Below are 16,629 nucleotides of genomic sequence, written 5' to 3'. Positions count from 1 at the left end.
ACCATTAATTTTGTACTGGAAAATGTAAGAAGTCTGAAGTTTTGAATATTTAAAGCAAAATAAAAATAAAAATAAAGTGCTAACATCTTACATGCTTATATTCATTCATTCAAACAAATATACATAGATACATAATTTTATTTGTATGCCGCCTTTCCACAGTTAAAACTGTGCTCAAGGCAGCTTACAACAACACAACAAAAATAGTCATAAACAATAAATAAAACATTCAAAATTACACAACCAAACTGAACAATTTCCACCTAAAGCACAACAAGATCTAAAATAAAGATACAAAAAAACCCAAACCAAACAAAAAACGCACAGCAACAACCACCCCCAAAACACCCCAGCCCAAGTGTCTGTTCAGCAGCCTCCATTTTTGTCACTGGAGTCAGTCGAAGCCACAACCTCGCAATCCAGGTAGAAAAGGCCTGCAAGTCAGGGAACAGTCCTTCCAGGACTCACAGCCAGTATGGTCTCTTGAGTGTAATAATTAGGTCAGAGGACCTGCTTTCCATTCTGCTTGTTTTTGTCAGAGTGGGCGTAGAGCTGAATAGCGCAAATTCATTATTTACACATCTTGCCTGTCTTGGAAGTGATGCAAGAGCAAACTTCAGACATTTCTGGAATGTCGGCTGCAATAATTTTATGCAGCTGTTAAAAGGTGTCCCGTTTTGATTCTTTACCCCATCCTCACTAATAAATATTAGTGATGTGAAGTACAATAACAACAAAAGTTAGTTCTTTTCTATAAAAAAATGCATGTCACCCATGAGGTGTGCACTTCTTAAGTACAAATGCATGTTTACAAAGACTTGTATCACACAGGCTTGTTCATTGGGAGTCTGCCCTGGAGCCAGAAGAAGTGTGTTAAGTGTACCTAGAGTATTTACATAATGGTGCCCAGTGCCTTCCATCAGCTTTGGCTGATGGCCCAGCTGTGCCCTTACCGGGACAGGGATAGCCCAGCTTCTCTCATCTAAACTCTGTTAGCCTCTAGATTAGATTACTGCAACATGTTATACATGGGGCTGCCTCTGAAGACAGTTCAGAAACTTCAACTGGTATAGAATGCAGCAGCCAGGTTGCCCACTGGGGCAAGATTTTTTTGGCAGCTTTCTGTATTGAAAGACAATGGGGTACCCTTGTAATGTACCCACCACACAACTGAATAATGCACCACACTCACTGGTGGGGAGGGGGGCACCCACCACCCACCCATAAAATTTAAGAGGCAAGCCTTTGTGGGGGACAATGTTCCTCACCCTGAGGTGAGGAGGCAGACAGGCATGGATGGGGAGTCCTCTTTTTAAATCCTTCTTTCTCCCTCCTGGGCTTTATCCCAGGTCATGAAAAGTTTACAGTGAGCTTGAAGGAAGAAGAAGTTGAGGAATTGTTGCTCATCCAGCTGAGGTGGAACTGTGACTTTGACATGGTCCATTGGGCATGAGGAAGGTTGGGTTATGCGCCATTCAAGTCACTTATAACTTATAGAGCAGTACTGTACTTCTTAACCGTGTGTGTGTGTGTGTGTCATGGACCCCCTTGAGAATCTGTTGAAAGCTGTGTACCCCCTCCCTGGAAATATGCACATAAATGCAAGATTTTATTGCACTGGGATTGTGTGTGTGTGAGCAGTTCACAGACCCCCCTGAAGCCCATGCATGGACCACAGGTTAAGAAAACCCTGTTCTAGAGATCCCCTTTTTGGCTTGTTATTTGGGCAAAATGCTATTGCTTTATCAGGATCCATTTAATTATATTGCATTTATAAAACTTTATGAGAGTTATATATAACAAATAAAATATTATCTCACTGCAACATGCTACGTTATAACATGATGCTGTGTGCAATTAGAATACTGTATGTGAAGCACCTTTCTTTTAATTTAACAAACAGGGAATTTCCTGAGCCAGATTTCCATCTGCCTCTCATGAATCATTGAACTTGACAGAAAAAAATCACTGGCTCCCTCAGCCCAAAAGCGAGATGAGCGCCGCACCCCACAGTCGCCTTTGACTGGACTTAACTGTCCAGAGGTCATTTACCTTACCTTTGTTACAAAGGTATCACATGGTGGTTTATTGTGTTATTTTTACATAATTATGTAGTTTATATATAGCTTAATATTTACTGCTTGTAATGTTCAGTGATCCTTGCTATTAGGTGTCCTGTCCTGCAGCTGGAAGGCCAGTAAAGATCAAATTCTGCCAAGCTCTGTTCAACATGCTACACTTGGTTCCAATTCTGTCTCCCCCCATGAAGTGACTTGGTCTTTTTCGGGGACGCATCTTGGAGCAGAGTGGAGCAGGGGACGGACACATATATGTTTAAAATCAAACGCTGGGTACCCTAACAAGCCCTAAGGAGAAAGGGAGAGTGTGAGTACTGTGTGAGACTATACAGACCTGTAGTGCACTTTTAAGGTTCTTCGAAGGTGATAAGGAGGACCCCAGAGAAGCCCAAAGCCTATGAAAAACCAAGTATGGGCACCATGATTGGCCTTCAGCACCATCAATCAACACCAGAGAAAGGCATATGGTTTGCCTGCATTGCGCTGGTTAGGGAAGGATAAAGAAGTGGGTCAGCACTCTTACTTCCTCTGCCAATCAAGATGTGTAGAGGGAAATAATCTGGGAAGAAGGTCAAGGAGGAGTGTAGCTTCTGCCTCTGCGAGGGTTGGGGGGTGGGGCAACACACAAAGAATTCCTCTAGTAACCCCAAGGGAAATCTCTGCTTGAGTCCTTTGTCACAGACCCTGGGATTCCAGAACTGTATTTAGAGCAAGGAGATGCAATCACAATGCCCCTTAAAAAGGCGGCTGCATCTATTTCTATTTGACAAGTTGGTTCCTTCCTTGTCTTGCTTCTCTATAGCACTGCTATTGTAAACAATAATGCTAGTGTCTGTGTATGTGAGCAAAGACAAACACACACACACACACACACACACACACACACACAAAATACATTGTGTTGATACATACACAGTATGGTCTCCCTCTCTATATATGTGATATATGCATAATTTTAGATGCCAACAGATACAGAAAGACATGTGGTACAAATTGTCTTGATCTCCTTTGAGCCCATGCTAGTGGAAAATGCCCCCTGTAGGTCTTTTTATACTGATGCTATTTTACCTCCCCTAATGAATATTCAAAAGCTGCAGTCACTGAGGACTCAGGTGGCAAAAATAGCAAGGTGATTGAAGCAAGCTCTTCCATAACAGCCTAAGTCTACATTGCTCAGTGCAAGGAAATAGGGTTTGTTACACATATTCCTGGCTGTTTGCACGCAGGGGGGTGGGTTCTGTTTCCCCCTTTTCGATCATGTAAAAGAAAATTGCCAGGAAATTTCCTATGAATTAGAGGCCTGTTTTGTGCACTCGCATGATCACATCTCCCCCCTCCCCCCTCCCAAGATGTGTTGTAATAAGCATGTGTTTAGAAAAGAAAGGAAGAATAAGACAACAGTGCTTTCTGTAATCCTTGCAGCAAGATCGAACATTCAGCATAAAGGGCACGCTGTTAAGATATAGCAATGCATGCATTGTTTTCTACATAATGCAGTCAGGGTCTCCATGGTAAAATGAAGTGGGGGGGAGAGAAATATATTTTTTACTTTTTTATTTTTGTCACCATCAGCAGTTAATCTAAAGTGGGAGCTGCTCCATTTCATTGTGGGTTAAGTGGCTCACCATGCAGAACCAAGTGAGGGAGTATAAATCACAACCGTCGTTGTTGAGGGGTGGATTTCTAAAATGCATGTGAGGATTTTTGAAGAAAAACACTGATCCGACAGGAGTTGTTGCTTTGGAGTGTTTGTAAGAGGAAGCCATCATTTCCAGCATACCCCCTTTCAGTGGAATCACTTAGACACTTCCAGCTGGTGGTGGGGGATGCAGCCGTAATACAGCTTTCTCTGTCCCAGCTGTCTTTCTCGTTACGTTAAATGCATTAGGATGGCTGCACTGTTTTGCCGAGCTTCAGGTACAGGAAGGTACTGGAAGAGATGTTGCAAGCATGAATTTGTGTAGCATCTGCCAGCTTCATCGAGACCTTTGAATTGTGAATATCTTCCTGGCTCCGGCCACAGCTTTTCTTCCAGGCATTGCTTGTGAGGAGGGCTGGTTGAAGGTGCCTGAGGATATCACCTTATATACCAGGAAGGGTTGTTGCAAAGGGTGTTCTTAATGCATTATGGCTCACGCAGCATCACAGCTCAAGAAAAACAGAGATTTAGAACTTAACGCCGAAGAAGAAAATGAGAAAAAGAGGAAACATAGGAAAAGATCCAAGGATCGGAAGAAAAAGGTACCTTTATTTGTAATAGCAATTTCTTTACATGGATTCCTTTGTTTCACTTTGACATCTCACACTGCAGTGAGAGCAGAGATGTGGTACCCTTGTAACTTGGTGACTGTGGATAATTGTTAAGGCTGTGAAATGTCATTGCATGCCAAAACTTGCAGGGGGTGGGGGTCGCTTTGAAAAGCAAGTGTTTTTTGTTTTTAAAGTCAAAGATTCTAGATTTGTTGCAGTGACTAGCGCAGGTGGTGTGCCTTCATTTTTTCCCCTCCTTGGCAGATTATCACATTGTCTTGAGATGTGAGCTTGTTTTATTTCAGTGCAATGGAGGCCAGTTTAAGAAATGGCAGTTTTGCAGGTTAAACAATTAGCATCTGCGTAGTTCTCACGTGAGGATAAATAGTTGGTTTGTGATCTGTTGGTAAGAAATCTGTGCAGAAATCCTGCTGGGACTCTCACATGCTCGCCTTTGAAATAATACATTAATTTCAACAGAAGTCACCGAATGTGCTGCTGCAGTATGTGTTTTTTATCTTGACAGCCTATTTTATGGGGAAATAACGCCTAAATCAACTGTTGTTATAAACTTTCTTTTGTTAGGTTGAAATATTGGCGTGAGATCACTGAGCCCTGTTTCAACATCCCCTCCCCCCAGTTGTGTTGTAAGTACCCTGAATGCAGAGGTACTTGGGGTAAACTGAGTCCTGGGCATGCCAATCTAGTGTGTACAGCCCTTGCCGAATTTTAACTGAAGCCAGCTGGCTTCCCCCAACATAAGATTTGAAACACAATACTGTAGTGGAAAATAAGAACAGAACCCTAAATGAAGATGCTGTGTGGGCTTGCCCTTTAAGAGGACACCTTACGCACCAGAAAGGGGCCCTGTGGTGGTTTCTTGGTGCTTAATAGCTGTGAATATTCTTTAGGGGGGGGAGAGAAGCAGCTCAGATGCCTATAGTCTGAACACAGGAATGGGGTTATGTTGCATTTTCATGTCCCTTTGTGATATTCCCTAAGGGACGCATAATCTAATGGGCTCTGAGCACTGGTGCATGTGTTTCCTTAAAGGACACATTGTAGATTCCTTCTGTACATATGCACCTCTGTGGCTTGGATGGCAGCTTCTCATTTCCTCAGCTTTCTTCCTCCCCACCCCCTTCTCTTTTCACTGCAAAAAGCAGCGCTGAGTGTAATGAGAGAGAGAGAGAAAGCACTAAGGAGCCTTCTGATACAGTAAGACCTTTAGAAGGCAGTATATAGATGGCTGCAGCAGAGTGTATACTGCAGCATGTAGGTTTCTGGGTATTTCTCCCATTTAAAGGGGCATGAGCAGGCTTTCTGTTAAATTACTGCTCTTGTCTCCTTTTCTGCATAGATGAAGCTAGGGGAACAAAATGCAGCCCTAAGGGTTGATTTCCTGGCTTTCCCACTTGAAAAGCAAGGATGATGTAGGTGTTCATGATCCCCACCCCCAAACTTTATTTTATGCTTTACAAATGAAACCAGGGTCTCTTTCCGTCCCGCCCCAAGCACTCGCAGGAATGCAGTCTTCAAAAAGGGTCACCCCTCAACATACGTCTTCCTCTCTGGATGTGCGTGTGTGCATGCGTTTTTGGAGTCAGAGTTGAAATTCATAGCCTCCCATTAACTTTCTTACAAGGGAGCTGGGTATTTTCTTTCAAGTAGGCTTGGGTTTAACAATAGCAAGTGTGTGGTGCCTTTGTGATTATTCATGTTGTCATATGAGCATAATATAGAAGTGGAGGAGGCAGGGGGTGACCATGCCAATAAGTGCCTCTTGATTCAGTGGTTTAGACAATTGCTATGTCGACAGAAATGCTTTATTGTTTATACAGCATGATGTCTTAGAAGGGATATCTCCTAGCAACCAGGGTGGGACATGGCCAAAAAAAAAATGCAGTCATCATAAATGCCATGGATTTTCTTTCAGGGTTGTGTTATGGGGAAAAGGTTTCAGAGTAGTGAACCTGGCCTTTGGGCAATATTTATTTTCTCTTGGTGTATGCTACAGACATGCTAAATTTATTTAAGAAGTGAATATGTGTGTGTGTGTGTGTGTGTGAGAGAGAGAGAGAGAGAGAGAGAGAGAGAGAGAGAGAGAGAGAAGGAAAGAACCTGGGGGTTAACTTTGGTGCATTTGCAGATCCAACCAGGGTGCACATTGACTGTAGCAACAACCATTCTGACCTTCCTTTGTGCAGCGCGGAATCCATGTCTCATCTCTCTATTCATTAAGGTGGTGGTTTCGTTTCTTTTTAATTAGCAACCCCCCTTTTTTCTCTGTGAATTGTGAGTCACTGCAGATAAGACCCACCAGCAATGCTGATGCTCAAAGGCTAACCCTTTACCTGAACTGTATTAGAAAAAACCCTCTGGGAGGCTTCCAGTCATGTTAAAACACTAGTGATGGTTAGAATCCCTGGGCAATTGAGGCAACAGAGATTCAGCCATGTGATGGTTTCACTTTGTAGAACTGAACACAGCCTGTTAATAACAGCACCAGACAGACATGATTCCCATCTAATATTAGAACTGCAGTCTTAGGTAGCAGTTTCACCCTCTTTGTATTTTAAGTCTTTCTTCTTCTTCTTCCTTCTTCTTCTTCTTCTTCTTCTTCTTCTTCTTCTTCTTCTTCTTCTTCTTCTTCTTCTTCTCCTCCACCACCACCTCCTCCTCCTCCTCCTCCTCCTCCTCCTCCTCCTCCTCCTCCTCCTCCTCCCCCCCCCCCAGGTTGGCTCTGAAAATGCCACCAGACCACCTAACTCTTTTCTGATAATCTAGTAAAGTTGAAACCAGTGAGACTTCAGTCAAGTGCTTTAGGAAAGAGTGTTGCTTATTCCCACCTCCCCAGTTCAGGTGTACAAAAGAGTCAGTGAATCAGGCCTGTGTTATGTAATACCCCTGTCTCCATTGCCTGTCTCTAAATGGACCCCACAAATATGTCATCTTCTGCAACATTTGACAGATGAGAATAGGGATACTGCTGCATACACCCAGGGGAGGAGCCCAAGGGGCAAGGCCTTGTACATTAGTGGGTGGAGCCTGAGTGCAGTTAGGTCTCACAAGGGCAATGCAAGTGCCATGTTATCATTAAGATTTATATATGCCAATGGGTAAAGAGGAGAGGATTCTAACCCATTTTAGTAACCAGAGCTTAACCAGAGGTATGGATTTGGGTGGGTGTGGAACTGTGAAGTATCAATAAAGAAGACAATGCTAACAGTTCCCTCTCACCACTTTGTAACCCAAAGACGAGTTACAAAGATGGCAGAAGAGACAATGTGGGGTGGCTTCTCAGATGACCACAATCCTCATAATCTGCCGCAGAAAATAACCTACAGGGCATGTAACTGGTCGGGGGAGGGGGAGCTTGCAAATCTTCCCCTTCTTTGTAAACAACAAGTGCCATCATTTAAATGGGAGTCTGGCATGTGATAAGGCAAGGGAGAAAGGGGATGATGGGCAGGAAGGGAAGTCTGAAACATGATTTGAGTAAGACCCTGTTGAAATGGGGCTGGAACATGCACAGCCTGTCTGAATGCATTTTAACCTCCTCGCTTTCCTATACTCAACCTATCTCTGTGTACAAGCATAACTGAGACAGCAATTCTCTAGGGATGTGAGTTGACTGAATAGTATGTATGTATGTATGTATGTATGGAAGGGCGGGGTCAAGGCCAGCACATTCATGAGGAAAGCCAATACCTCCTGTGAAGTGGCTGGGACAGATTGGTAGCCCTGATCCCCCTCGTTGCTCGTCTCACGGCCCACAGGCTCTGCTGCTGCTGCCGCCGCCCACCACCATTCCACCTGGCAAGGCTCCTGCAGGGCTCTCCTCCTCCTCCCTGACTCACTCTGAGGAAAGACCAAGGGGGTCCATCCAAGGCACTCTCCCAGCTGTCTCACCCAGAATGAGGCAGGCTGGAGGGCAAACTATTGCCACTAGTAACGACAAACAAAAAGCAGAGGATGAGAGGCCAGGAGGAGAGGTGGGGATGGCAGTGGTAGCAGCGTTTATTGGGAGGGGATCACTGAGGAGAGAGGGAGGGGCAGCAGGAGCAGTGGGGGAGAGAAAGAGGAGGAGGCTTAGGGGTGGTGCCAGCCCTTGTGTGGGTGACTGGTAGGAGTAAATTGGGGGCGGGAATAAAATATTATTTGGCATCAGATTAAAGTAATAAGATCCACGTGGGCTTGTCTTTTGGCTGCATTTCAAGGCATTGTGGGCCAGTTCAAGAGACTGGGGTATGCGAAACAGAAAAGCCAAGTGATTTTTTTCTTGTCTGCTAGTTGTCCTAGGATACAATCCTCTAGGAAACTGTATTATCCAAGTGTCTGTGAAATGAATGGAAGCATCTCCCATTCATCTCAGTGGTCCTGCCATATCAGAGAACTTCCTGGTTGGTTGTGCCCCAAGGATCAGCGCTGTCTTGTCTCTAATTCAGCTACACTTCATTGGTGCTCAAAATTTAGGCTGGCTTTGGTAGCTGCTGTATACTGCCTAATCAAAGGCCCACCTGTGCTAGAAAGAGATTAAAACCATAGAATCATAGATGGGAAGAGTTGGAAAGGACCCTGAGGATCATCTGGTACAACCCCCCTGCAGCGGAGGAATATGCAATTGCCCCATTCAAGGATGGAACTTGCAACCGTGGCGTTAGGAGCACCATGCTCTAACCAACTGAAATAATATTTCATATTTGCACCTCAGGAGAATGCCAGATCTAAGCACAAGTTTAATATAGTATGTGTGCCTGAACAGGCGGAGAGTCTAATGTGCAGGTTGGACACCTGTTGTGGAAGGTGAGGTGGGGAGACACCAATTCAAACTGGTCAAGTCGTTGGCCATGTTGCGTGTCACACTAAATCAGGGGTCGGCAAGGTTTACCTCGACTGGGCCGGTTCACTCCAGCGGAGAACCCTCCGTGGGCTGGAGCGTGCGCACGGCCACGATTTCCTGCGTCTGTGTCTGTGCAGGCACGATTTCTGGCATCTGAGCATGCACATACGCGATTTCCGGCTCTTCAGAAGCGAGTCCCCGTGCCACGCTTCACCTGTTTAGTGCAGCACGCAGGGACTCGCTGAGGGGGGCGGCTCAGGGGCCAGTTAAACAACCCCCGTGGGCCGCTTGTGGCCCGTGGGCCTTAGGTTGTCTACCCCTGCACTAAATGATAGCTTAGCCGGATGTGCATGAGCTGGAGTGGGCCTGCTCCCCCAGTTCCATCCTCCTGACCAGAGGGGAGGGAGAAGCACACAGACCTGAGATTCATAACGGCTCCTTAGGTGATGTGCTTCTTGTTCACATCACACTAAAACCAGACATTAGCACAACATGAAATTGTGGCCACTTTGCTGCAGCCTCACCTGCATCTCACAGGATTTTAAGGAACAGTAAGTGGCTGAAGAAGTTCTCCTCATTTCCCATCCCAGAATATTCCAATATTTAGGGGCACATCCTGCTCTCAATTTCATGGGCAGTGTGAAGAGTTCAACTATTTAAAAAGGGTAAGATGTTATCCTTGAACATTTTGTTAAATGGCACCTTAAAGAGGAAGTATTATTTGTATGTCTTTTTTCTGTCTTGCACTAGCTTATGCACAAGGCTAAGGTTTAATTTCCCATGTGCCTAACATGTAGAATAGATTTGTTAATTTCAGTGCCAAAGATTCTATTAAAGACAGAAGGGCTTTTTATGCTGGGTGTGGTCCAGTTGATTATACTTTTTTGGTTAAAAATGTATGTGAACCGCCCAGGTATTGGGCAGTATATAAATTCAATTACCAGTAATAATAAGTCTTGCTTGCAGACAGCTATGTGTGATTTTGAGATATTATTTTTCTGCCGACTGCTTTGAAGCCAATATTCCAAAGTCAAAAAGTTGTCTTCTTGCTGAGGTTTTTTTTTTTTTAATGTAACCATTTAATGATCTCCTTAAAAGCTATTGCCCCACTTCTGCTGCACTAAAGGGTCATATGTAACCTATATCAACAACTGAACACATATATATTTAAAATACTTCCATATAGAAAACTTAGAGGTCAGGGAGAAGGCTATGCAGGCCCTTTCCATAACACTTTTCTGTGTGCCGCAGGCTTTCTGTGTGCTAGAAGTGGTACAGACCAGTCCCGGGTTTACCACCAAGATCCGTATCTCTAACAATTATACCAGGGGTCGGCAACCTAAGGCCCATGGGCTGGAAGCAGCCCATGGGGACCGTTCAACCAGCCCACGAGTTTTCCCCAAACCGAGCTGCCCACTCGGCAAGTCCCCGTGCACTATGCTAAACCGGCACAGTGCGCTGTGGGGACTCTCTTCCACGGCTCCAGAAATCGCTTCTGTGCATGCTCAGACGCCAGAAATCGCATCTGCGCATGCCCAGACGCCAGAAATCGCTTCTGCGCTAGCGCGGTTTTCAGGGGCTGGGCATGTGCAGACGTGATTTTTGGCATCACACTGCGCCAGCCCGGCCCACAGAGGATCTCTGTGGGAGTGATCCGGCCCATTCCCAGTAAGCCTTGCCGACCCCTGAATTATACTCTATGATGAAAAATTGCTCTCATGTAATACGGGCATAAAGCCCTCAGAAAATTAAATTACAGCTACACACTCTTAAATGAAGTCTTTGCTTCATGTTTTTCAACCGAAAACACAAGCTGTTCCATTAGTTATGATTTCCCCCCATTTATTTCATACATCTTACTCAGCTTTCTGTGAGCTGTTTCCCACACTACAGAATTAGCTAGTTCTATGCTGCTATATCACACCAGCAGTGTTCCCCTCAAAATGTGAAGTAGTCCAAAGACACAGAATCACAGAATTGTAGAGTTGGAAGGCACCTCAAACTCCACCCCCTCCCAAACTCCAGATGTTTAGTTGGAATCTCCTTCCTTGAAATTTGAAGCCATTGGTTCGGATCCTACCCTCTGGAGCAGGAGAAAACAAGCTTGCTCCATCTTCCATTTGACATCCCTTTAGATATTTGAAGATGGGATGCAGGTGGCACTGTGGGTTAAACCACAGAGCCTAGGGCTTGTCAATCAGAAGGTCGGCGGTTCGAATCCCCACGACGGGGTGAGTTCCCGTTGCTCGGTCCCTGTTCCTGCCAACCTAGCAGTTCGAAAGCACGTCAAAGTGCAAGTAGATAAATAGGTACTGCTCTGGCGGGAAGGTAAACGGTGTTTACATGCGCTGCTCTGGTTCGCCAGAAGCGGATTAGTCATTGCTGGACAGCAGCAATAAGAGATATACAAAAACAGAAAACAAAAGCAGAATGGAAATATGTGGAAGAATATTTAAAAAAAGAAGGTTTGAAAACGGAACTAATGATTTGCTTAGATTAACTTACGCACATGGGAGATTTAAATTATATATATATATATATAGTTGCTGTTTTTTGTTCGTTTGTAAGAATGAGAGTAACTAAATTATCAGTTAGAGTAATGAAATGAGTATTATACTAAGAAAACCGTTGTAGAAGCAATATGAAGTCATATTTTAAAGTTGATGTATAATTTGAAAGAGATTATTGTAAATTTATGTTTATTATTTGTGCGATGAAAGATTTAATGTTTTGTTTTGTTTTATGTTTGAAATCCTTTTTTTAAAGAAACACAAATTTAATAAAGACTTATTTTAATATTTAAAAAAAGTCATGCTGGCCACATGACCTGGAAGCTGTACGCCGGCTCCCTCGGCCAATAAAGCGAGATGAGCGCTGCAACCCCAGAGTCGGACATGACTGGACCTAATGGTCAGGGGTCCCTTTACCTTTACCTTTACCATATCAGTTTCCTCTTATCCAGGCTAAACATATTCAACTCTCTCAGCCATTCCTCAGAAGGCTTTGTTTCTAGACTCTTGGTCATCTTGGTTGCCCTCCTCTGCACATGTCCAGCTTATCAAGGTATTCTTAAATTGTGGTGCCCAGAACTGGACACAGGACTCCAGGTGGGGTCTGACCAAGGCAGAATAGAGCTTGATTATGACATCCTTTGATCTGGACACTGAGCTTCTCTGTTGATGCAGCCTAGAAGAGCATTACTCGTTTTCAGAATTTGATGCCTTGGTAATTTTGTACTATTAAAAAAGCTAGTGTTCGATACTCTTGGTGACTTGCCAACGTTCTTTGGCCGGACTCTCATCCCCATTCACTAATGTTTATGCCGTTAAAAGCATCAAGTTCTGACTTGATCAGGTGGTTGTTAAATAGAAAAGCTGGTATAAAATTTACAGACTTGATGCTTTACTATAAAGTGATCATGGTTTTAATTTTTTTTACGGAAATAATATGAGCAATAATGTTTGGCCATTTGAAGATGTAAGTGAGGGATTCATTGGCTTGGGGTGGTGTTTTTAGCAGGGCCTTTTTAATAGATACCCTTTGGTCTGCTTTGAATGTTGTACTGTTATTAGCTATGGACAGTTCCCAATCTAGCAAGGCCAGGTCTTGCAGCACAGATAGTACTAGATCATTATTTAATTTTATTTAAAAAACAACAAAGTATATATTTTGCTAGAATTCTTCCTTTTATGTTGCATATGCTAATCTCCAACTATCTTCCTGTACTTAAAAAAAACACACACATCCTGAAAGTCACCTATTGTTTGTCTCATTATTTCTTGATCTTCTTTCCTTCTGTAATTATTGCCCTAATTCTCTTGTATCTTTTAATCTGCAGGTACTTGAATGCAAGTACTTCTTACTTGATATGTCAATTTTATTCTGCTCTTCATAGCCCATTTTCAGTGTGGGTGGGGGTTTTTGTCATTCCGCTGAATCTGCACTTACTCACATTTTCAATTATCTCTCACTTACTAAATTGTGTGGCCAATTTTCTGTACTGTACTTCTTTTCCATGGTATATCTTCAGCTTCTGACACAAATATAGTTTTGTTCTTTTCTCTGTGTTACATTCAATGGGGTTCTGTGGACAAGTCCTTTCTTGGTTTCTGAGGGCTCCTTTTCTTTTATGTGAGACATACACCAATTTTGATATCTAAAAATAATTATCGCCCCTCCCCCCTTATGCCTCTTTCTATGGCAAAGAGATGGGGCTATATCCTGCCCTTCCATTCACTGAAGGCCCATTGGTCCAACTGAATGAATGCAGGATGGAGGCATTTTTCATTAAAAAATTCCCCCTTTCTTGTCCTGGCTCCCGTCCTCAGACAAAAGACTTGGACTCTTGGTTTGGGAAATTCCAACAGTTTTATTGAGGAAGTCAGAACGCATTCCTGCCCCATCTTACTTGCCATCACAGGCATTTGGGTCGCAACCCTCCATGTCACCTTTTATGGAGTTCCAGAGGATACCCCAGCTCTCTGGAGCAGATGGAAGTGCAAATGGCTGCAGAAGGAATGGAGAACCAGCCACATTGCCCTCTTCCTCCTCCAATTCATGGAAGCTTCTTCTGGGTCAAAGAGTCCTCTGGGAGCAGAAGGGACAATACTGGATACAAGTCATGAGGTTTTTTTTCATTTATTCTTTCCCAGCTTGACTATGTAGTCCTCCAACATACTGGAGTGTTTGCACAAAATTCTGCTTGGTTGCGACAACAGTAAAAGGCACTCAGAAGTACAGTGGTGTGCAAATGTTTGAATATGTGATATTTATACCCCTCCTCTCCTTCAGGGAGAGGTCCTGTATCGGGAATAATCCCATTTTACTTCACCACAAACCTGTGATGTTGACTAGGCAGACAGAAAGCAACTGGCCCTCTGAGCATCAAGGCTGAGTGAGGGACTTGAGCCCAGACATGCCTAGTCTAGTAACTCCCACTACATTGTATTGGCGCAATTATAACCTGGGGGTGACCCAAAGGCAACCACAGTGGGCATATAAATGTGGAGTAGGTAATTGTTTTGGAGGAGGATGTGAAGAGCAGGCCATTTTGCTGCTCTTACAAGCAAGATGCGACTGAATTAGCGCTTTGCTTCCTTGGCACCTTTGGGGGAAAAGAAAAAGCAGACGACATCTTTCTGCCAAAACTGGAAGATGGCAAAGCCAGGACTGTCTACCACATTAATTAGAAACTGCTCTCATTTCCTTATGGTTCAAGGCAGATCTTTGGTATCTTATCTCTGAATCCTAAACTCAGTTGCATAGGAGAATTACTCATATGTTACATGTTAAGATATTTGTGTCTGTTCAAAAATAGATTGAGGGTGGCGAGTTTGGGAGGGAGGGATATATTCATGTTATCATCCTTTATTTCATTTCCTTCTAATTTGTTTTTTTACCACCGTCTTGTTCGCAACCCTTGGCATATTTCTTCAAAAAGTCATTTGTTTTCAAAGTGGTAATAATGCAGACCCACATGTTAAATATTTATTAATTCAATCAATCAATCAATTTATATCCCCCTTCCCCCCCCCCCACACACACCCCAGCAGGCATTTTCAGAACTAAGCCAGTAGCTTCCTTTGATAAAATAGGGCCTCAAATAACGATTGCCAGGTTTGGGTTGGTTCATATGGGGAAAGCCAGTGGTACTGCAGTCCTGAGCTGTTTAGGGCTTTATAGGTCAAAACCAGCACTTTGAATTGGGCCCAGAAACTAATTGGCAACCTGTGCAGTCGGGTTAGGATTGGTGTTAAATGCTTAAACTGCCTTGCCCTCGTGAGCAACCTGTCCGCTGAATTCTGCTCCGGCTTGTTTCTGAACCATTTTCAGGGGCAGCCCACATATAACGTGTTGCAGTTACCTAACCCAGAGGTCACCAGAGCATGGATATCAGAATTTAGGCAATCCCTGACCAGACAAGGGAGCACCTGGGCCACCAGCCGAGCTGATGGAAGACCCTCCATGCCACCAAGGCCAATTGAGCCTCCAGTGATAACAATGGATGCAGGACTACCCCAAGCTACATACCTGCTTCTTCAGAGGGAGAGTAACCCCATCAAGAGCAGGCAATCTCCCACCCACCCATCCACTACTATCATTCATTATTTCTGAGATGCAAATGACAGTTAATATTTATACTGTGATTTTTTCCCCTAAATACCCAACTTTCTTAGCATTCTTTATCTAAATAAACTTTGCAACAACACTCCATGGTGGGCTAGGTGGTGTAGCTGAGTGGCACTGGAGAGGAAGGCATGACGTCCCCTGACACACATCCAAGCAAGGTGTTTGTGACTCCACCCACACCACCTGGCATTTGAGCGGCGGCAGCATTGCTCCACTGAGAGTCTTTTTTTGCGATTCCGAGCATTTACAGATGCAGTAACATTATTGATGAAGAGCTTCTCTTTATCCCAGTCACAGTGACATAATCACATGGCCAATCAAGTTTGGTTACGTGACAGAATCACGTGAAGCTGAATGAAATGACTTCAGAGTGAGGTTAGTGCCCACTCAGCTTATGAACTTCCTATAAGCATATGGTTGGCCACTGTGAAAACAGGACTATGGGCTAGATGTGTCTTTGGCCTGATCCAGCGAAGTTCTTCTTATGTTCTTTGCATTCTTCCAGATCAGGAAGCACTGCCTTTGTTCTGAATCGGATTCTGCCTTGCCTCAGTGGTATCATCACATTGCCAAACCAAATTGGCTTTGGGATTATGCCACTTGGAAGAAGGTGATCTGTTGTTGAAAGGAAGCAGGGAGCTGCGGCTGTGGACAGGAGGAAAATCGTAAGAAATGGATACACCCTGTGGGTCTTTCAGGAAGCTGTCCTCTAATCCAATTTCTGTCATTAGACTGTTCACTGGAGATCATTTGGCCCATCCCTGCAGATAGGAGCACGAAAGACAACGTCTTGCCCACAGTCACCTAGTGATTTCATAGCTGAGCTGAGATTTGAACCTTGGGATTTGAACTGTTGAGATTTGAGCTCATAGTTTATACTGTTAGCTGCTACAATATGTCAGCTCTTTTTTGAAGCGTCTGCATTGACTTCTTCTTAAGTTCAGTCATGACTAACATTGCAAATGACGTATGGCAGCCCATGTCATCCTGCCACCGTGTTGCATCTATTGAAAATCACTCCCAGCTCAATGTATGGACTCATTTTGTTAAGGTTCCCAAGCTACAATGTAACTTTTCATGTGATTGACCTTCCAGTTCACCAACACTTTTCGATAACCAGACGTTTAGCCCTCTCAACAATATGCTGCATTCATTCCACCCACACAAATTTAATGTTAAGGGTTTTCTTTTCTTTTTTTTTAAAGCCCCTCCAAACCCTCAGGGGGAAACCCCCATACCCCAAGAGCTGCACTGTGTGGTGATGGACCCCTTTATATGACTGCCACCTACCAAGGTCAAATTGCAAAAGGAGTATGTCAATATGTTGAA

At 43.9% G+C, this 16,629-nt stretch overlaps 1 protein-coding gene across 41 annotated transcripts in view; it reads left to right on the top strand.

Annotated features, from left to right (window-relative positions):
- Nucleotides 1-3,763: 3,763 nt before the first annotated feature.
- Nucleotides 3,764-16,629, top strand: part of ANK3 (ankyrin 3) — a 218,221-nt gene continuing 205,355 nt past the window's right edge. For 15 of the 41 annotated variants that reach the window (XM_033148874.1, XM_033148864.1, XM_033148872.1 and 12 more), the window contains exon 1: nucleotides 3,777-4,319. In XM_033148874.1, coding sequence (XP_033004765.1) covers nucleotides 4,206-4,319 — 114 coding nt within the window. In that variant the 5' untranslated portion in view covers nucleotides 3,777-4,205. Of the gene's footprint in view, nucleotides 4,320-16,629 lie in introns of all 41 variants that reach the window. The other 26 variants (XM_033148885.1, XM_033148882.1, XM_033148884.1 and 23 more) reach the window with 11 other exon arrangements.

Source organism: Lacerta agilis, chromosome 5 (assembly GCF_009819535.1).
Source record: "Lacerta agilis isolate rLacAgi1 chromosome 5, rLacAgi1.pri, whole genome shotgun sequence".
Lineage (NCBI taxonomy): Eukaryota > Metazoa > Chordata > Lepidosauria > Squamata > Lacertidae > Lacerta > Lacerta agilis.
The sequence above is the reverse complement of the archived record's forward strand: the minus strand, read 5'-3'. Positions and strand labels throughout refer to the sequence as shown.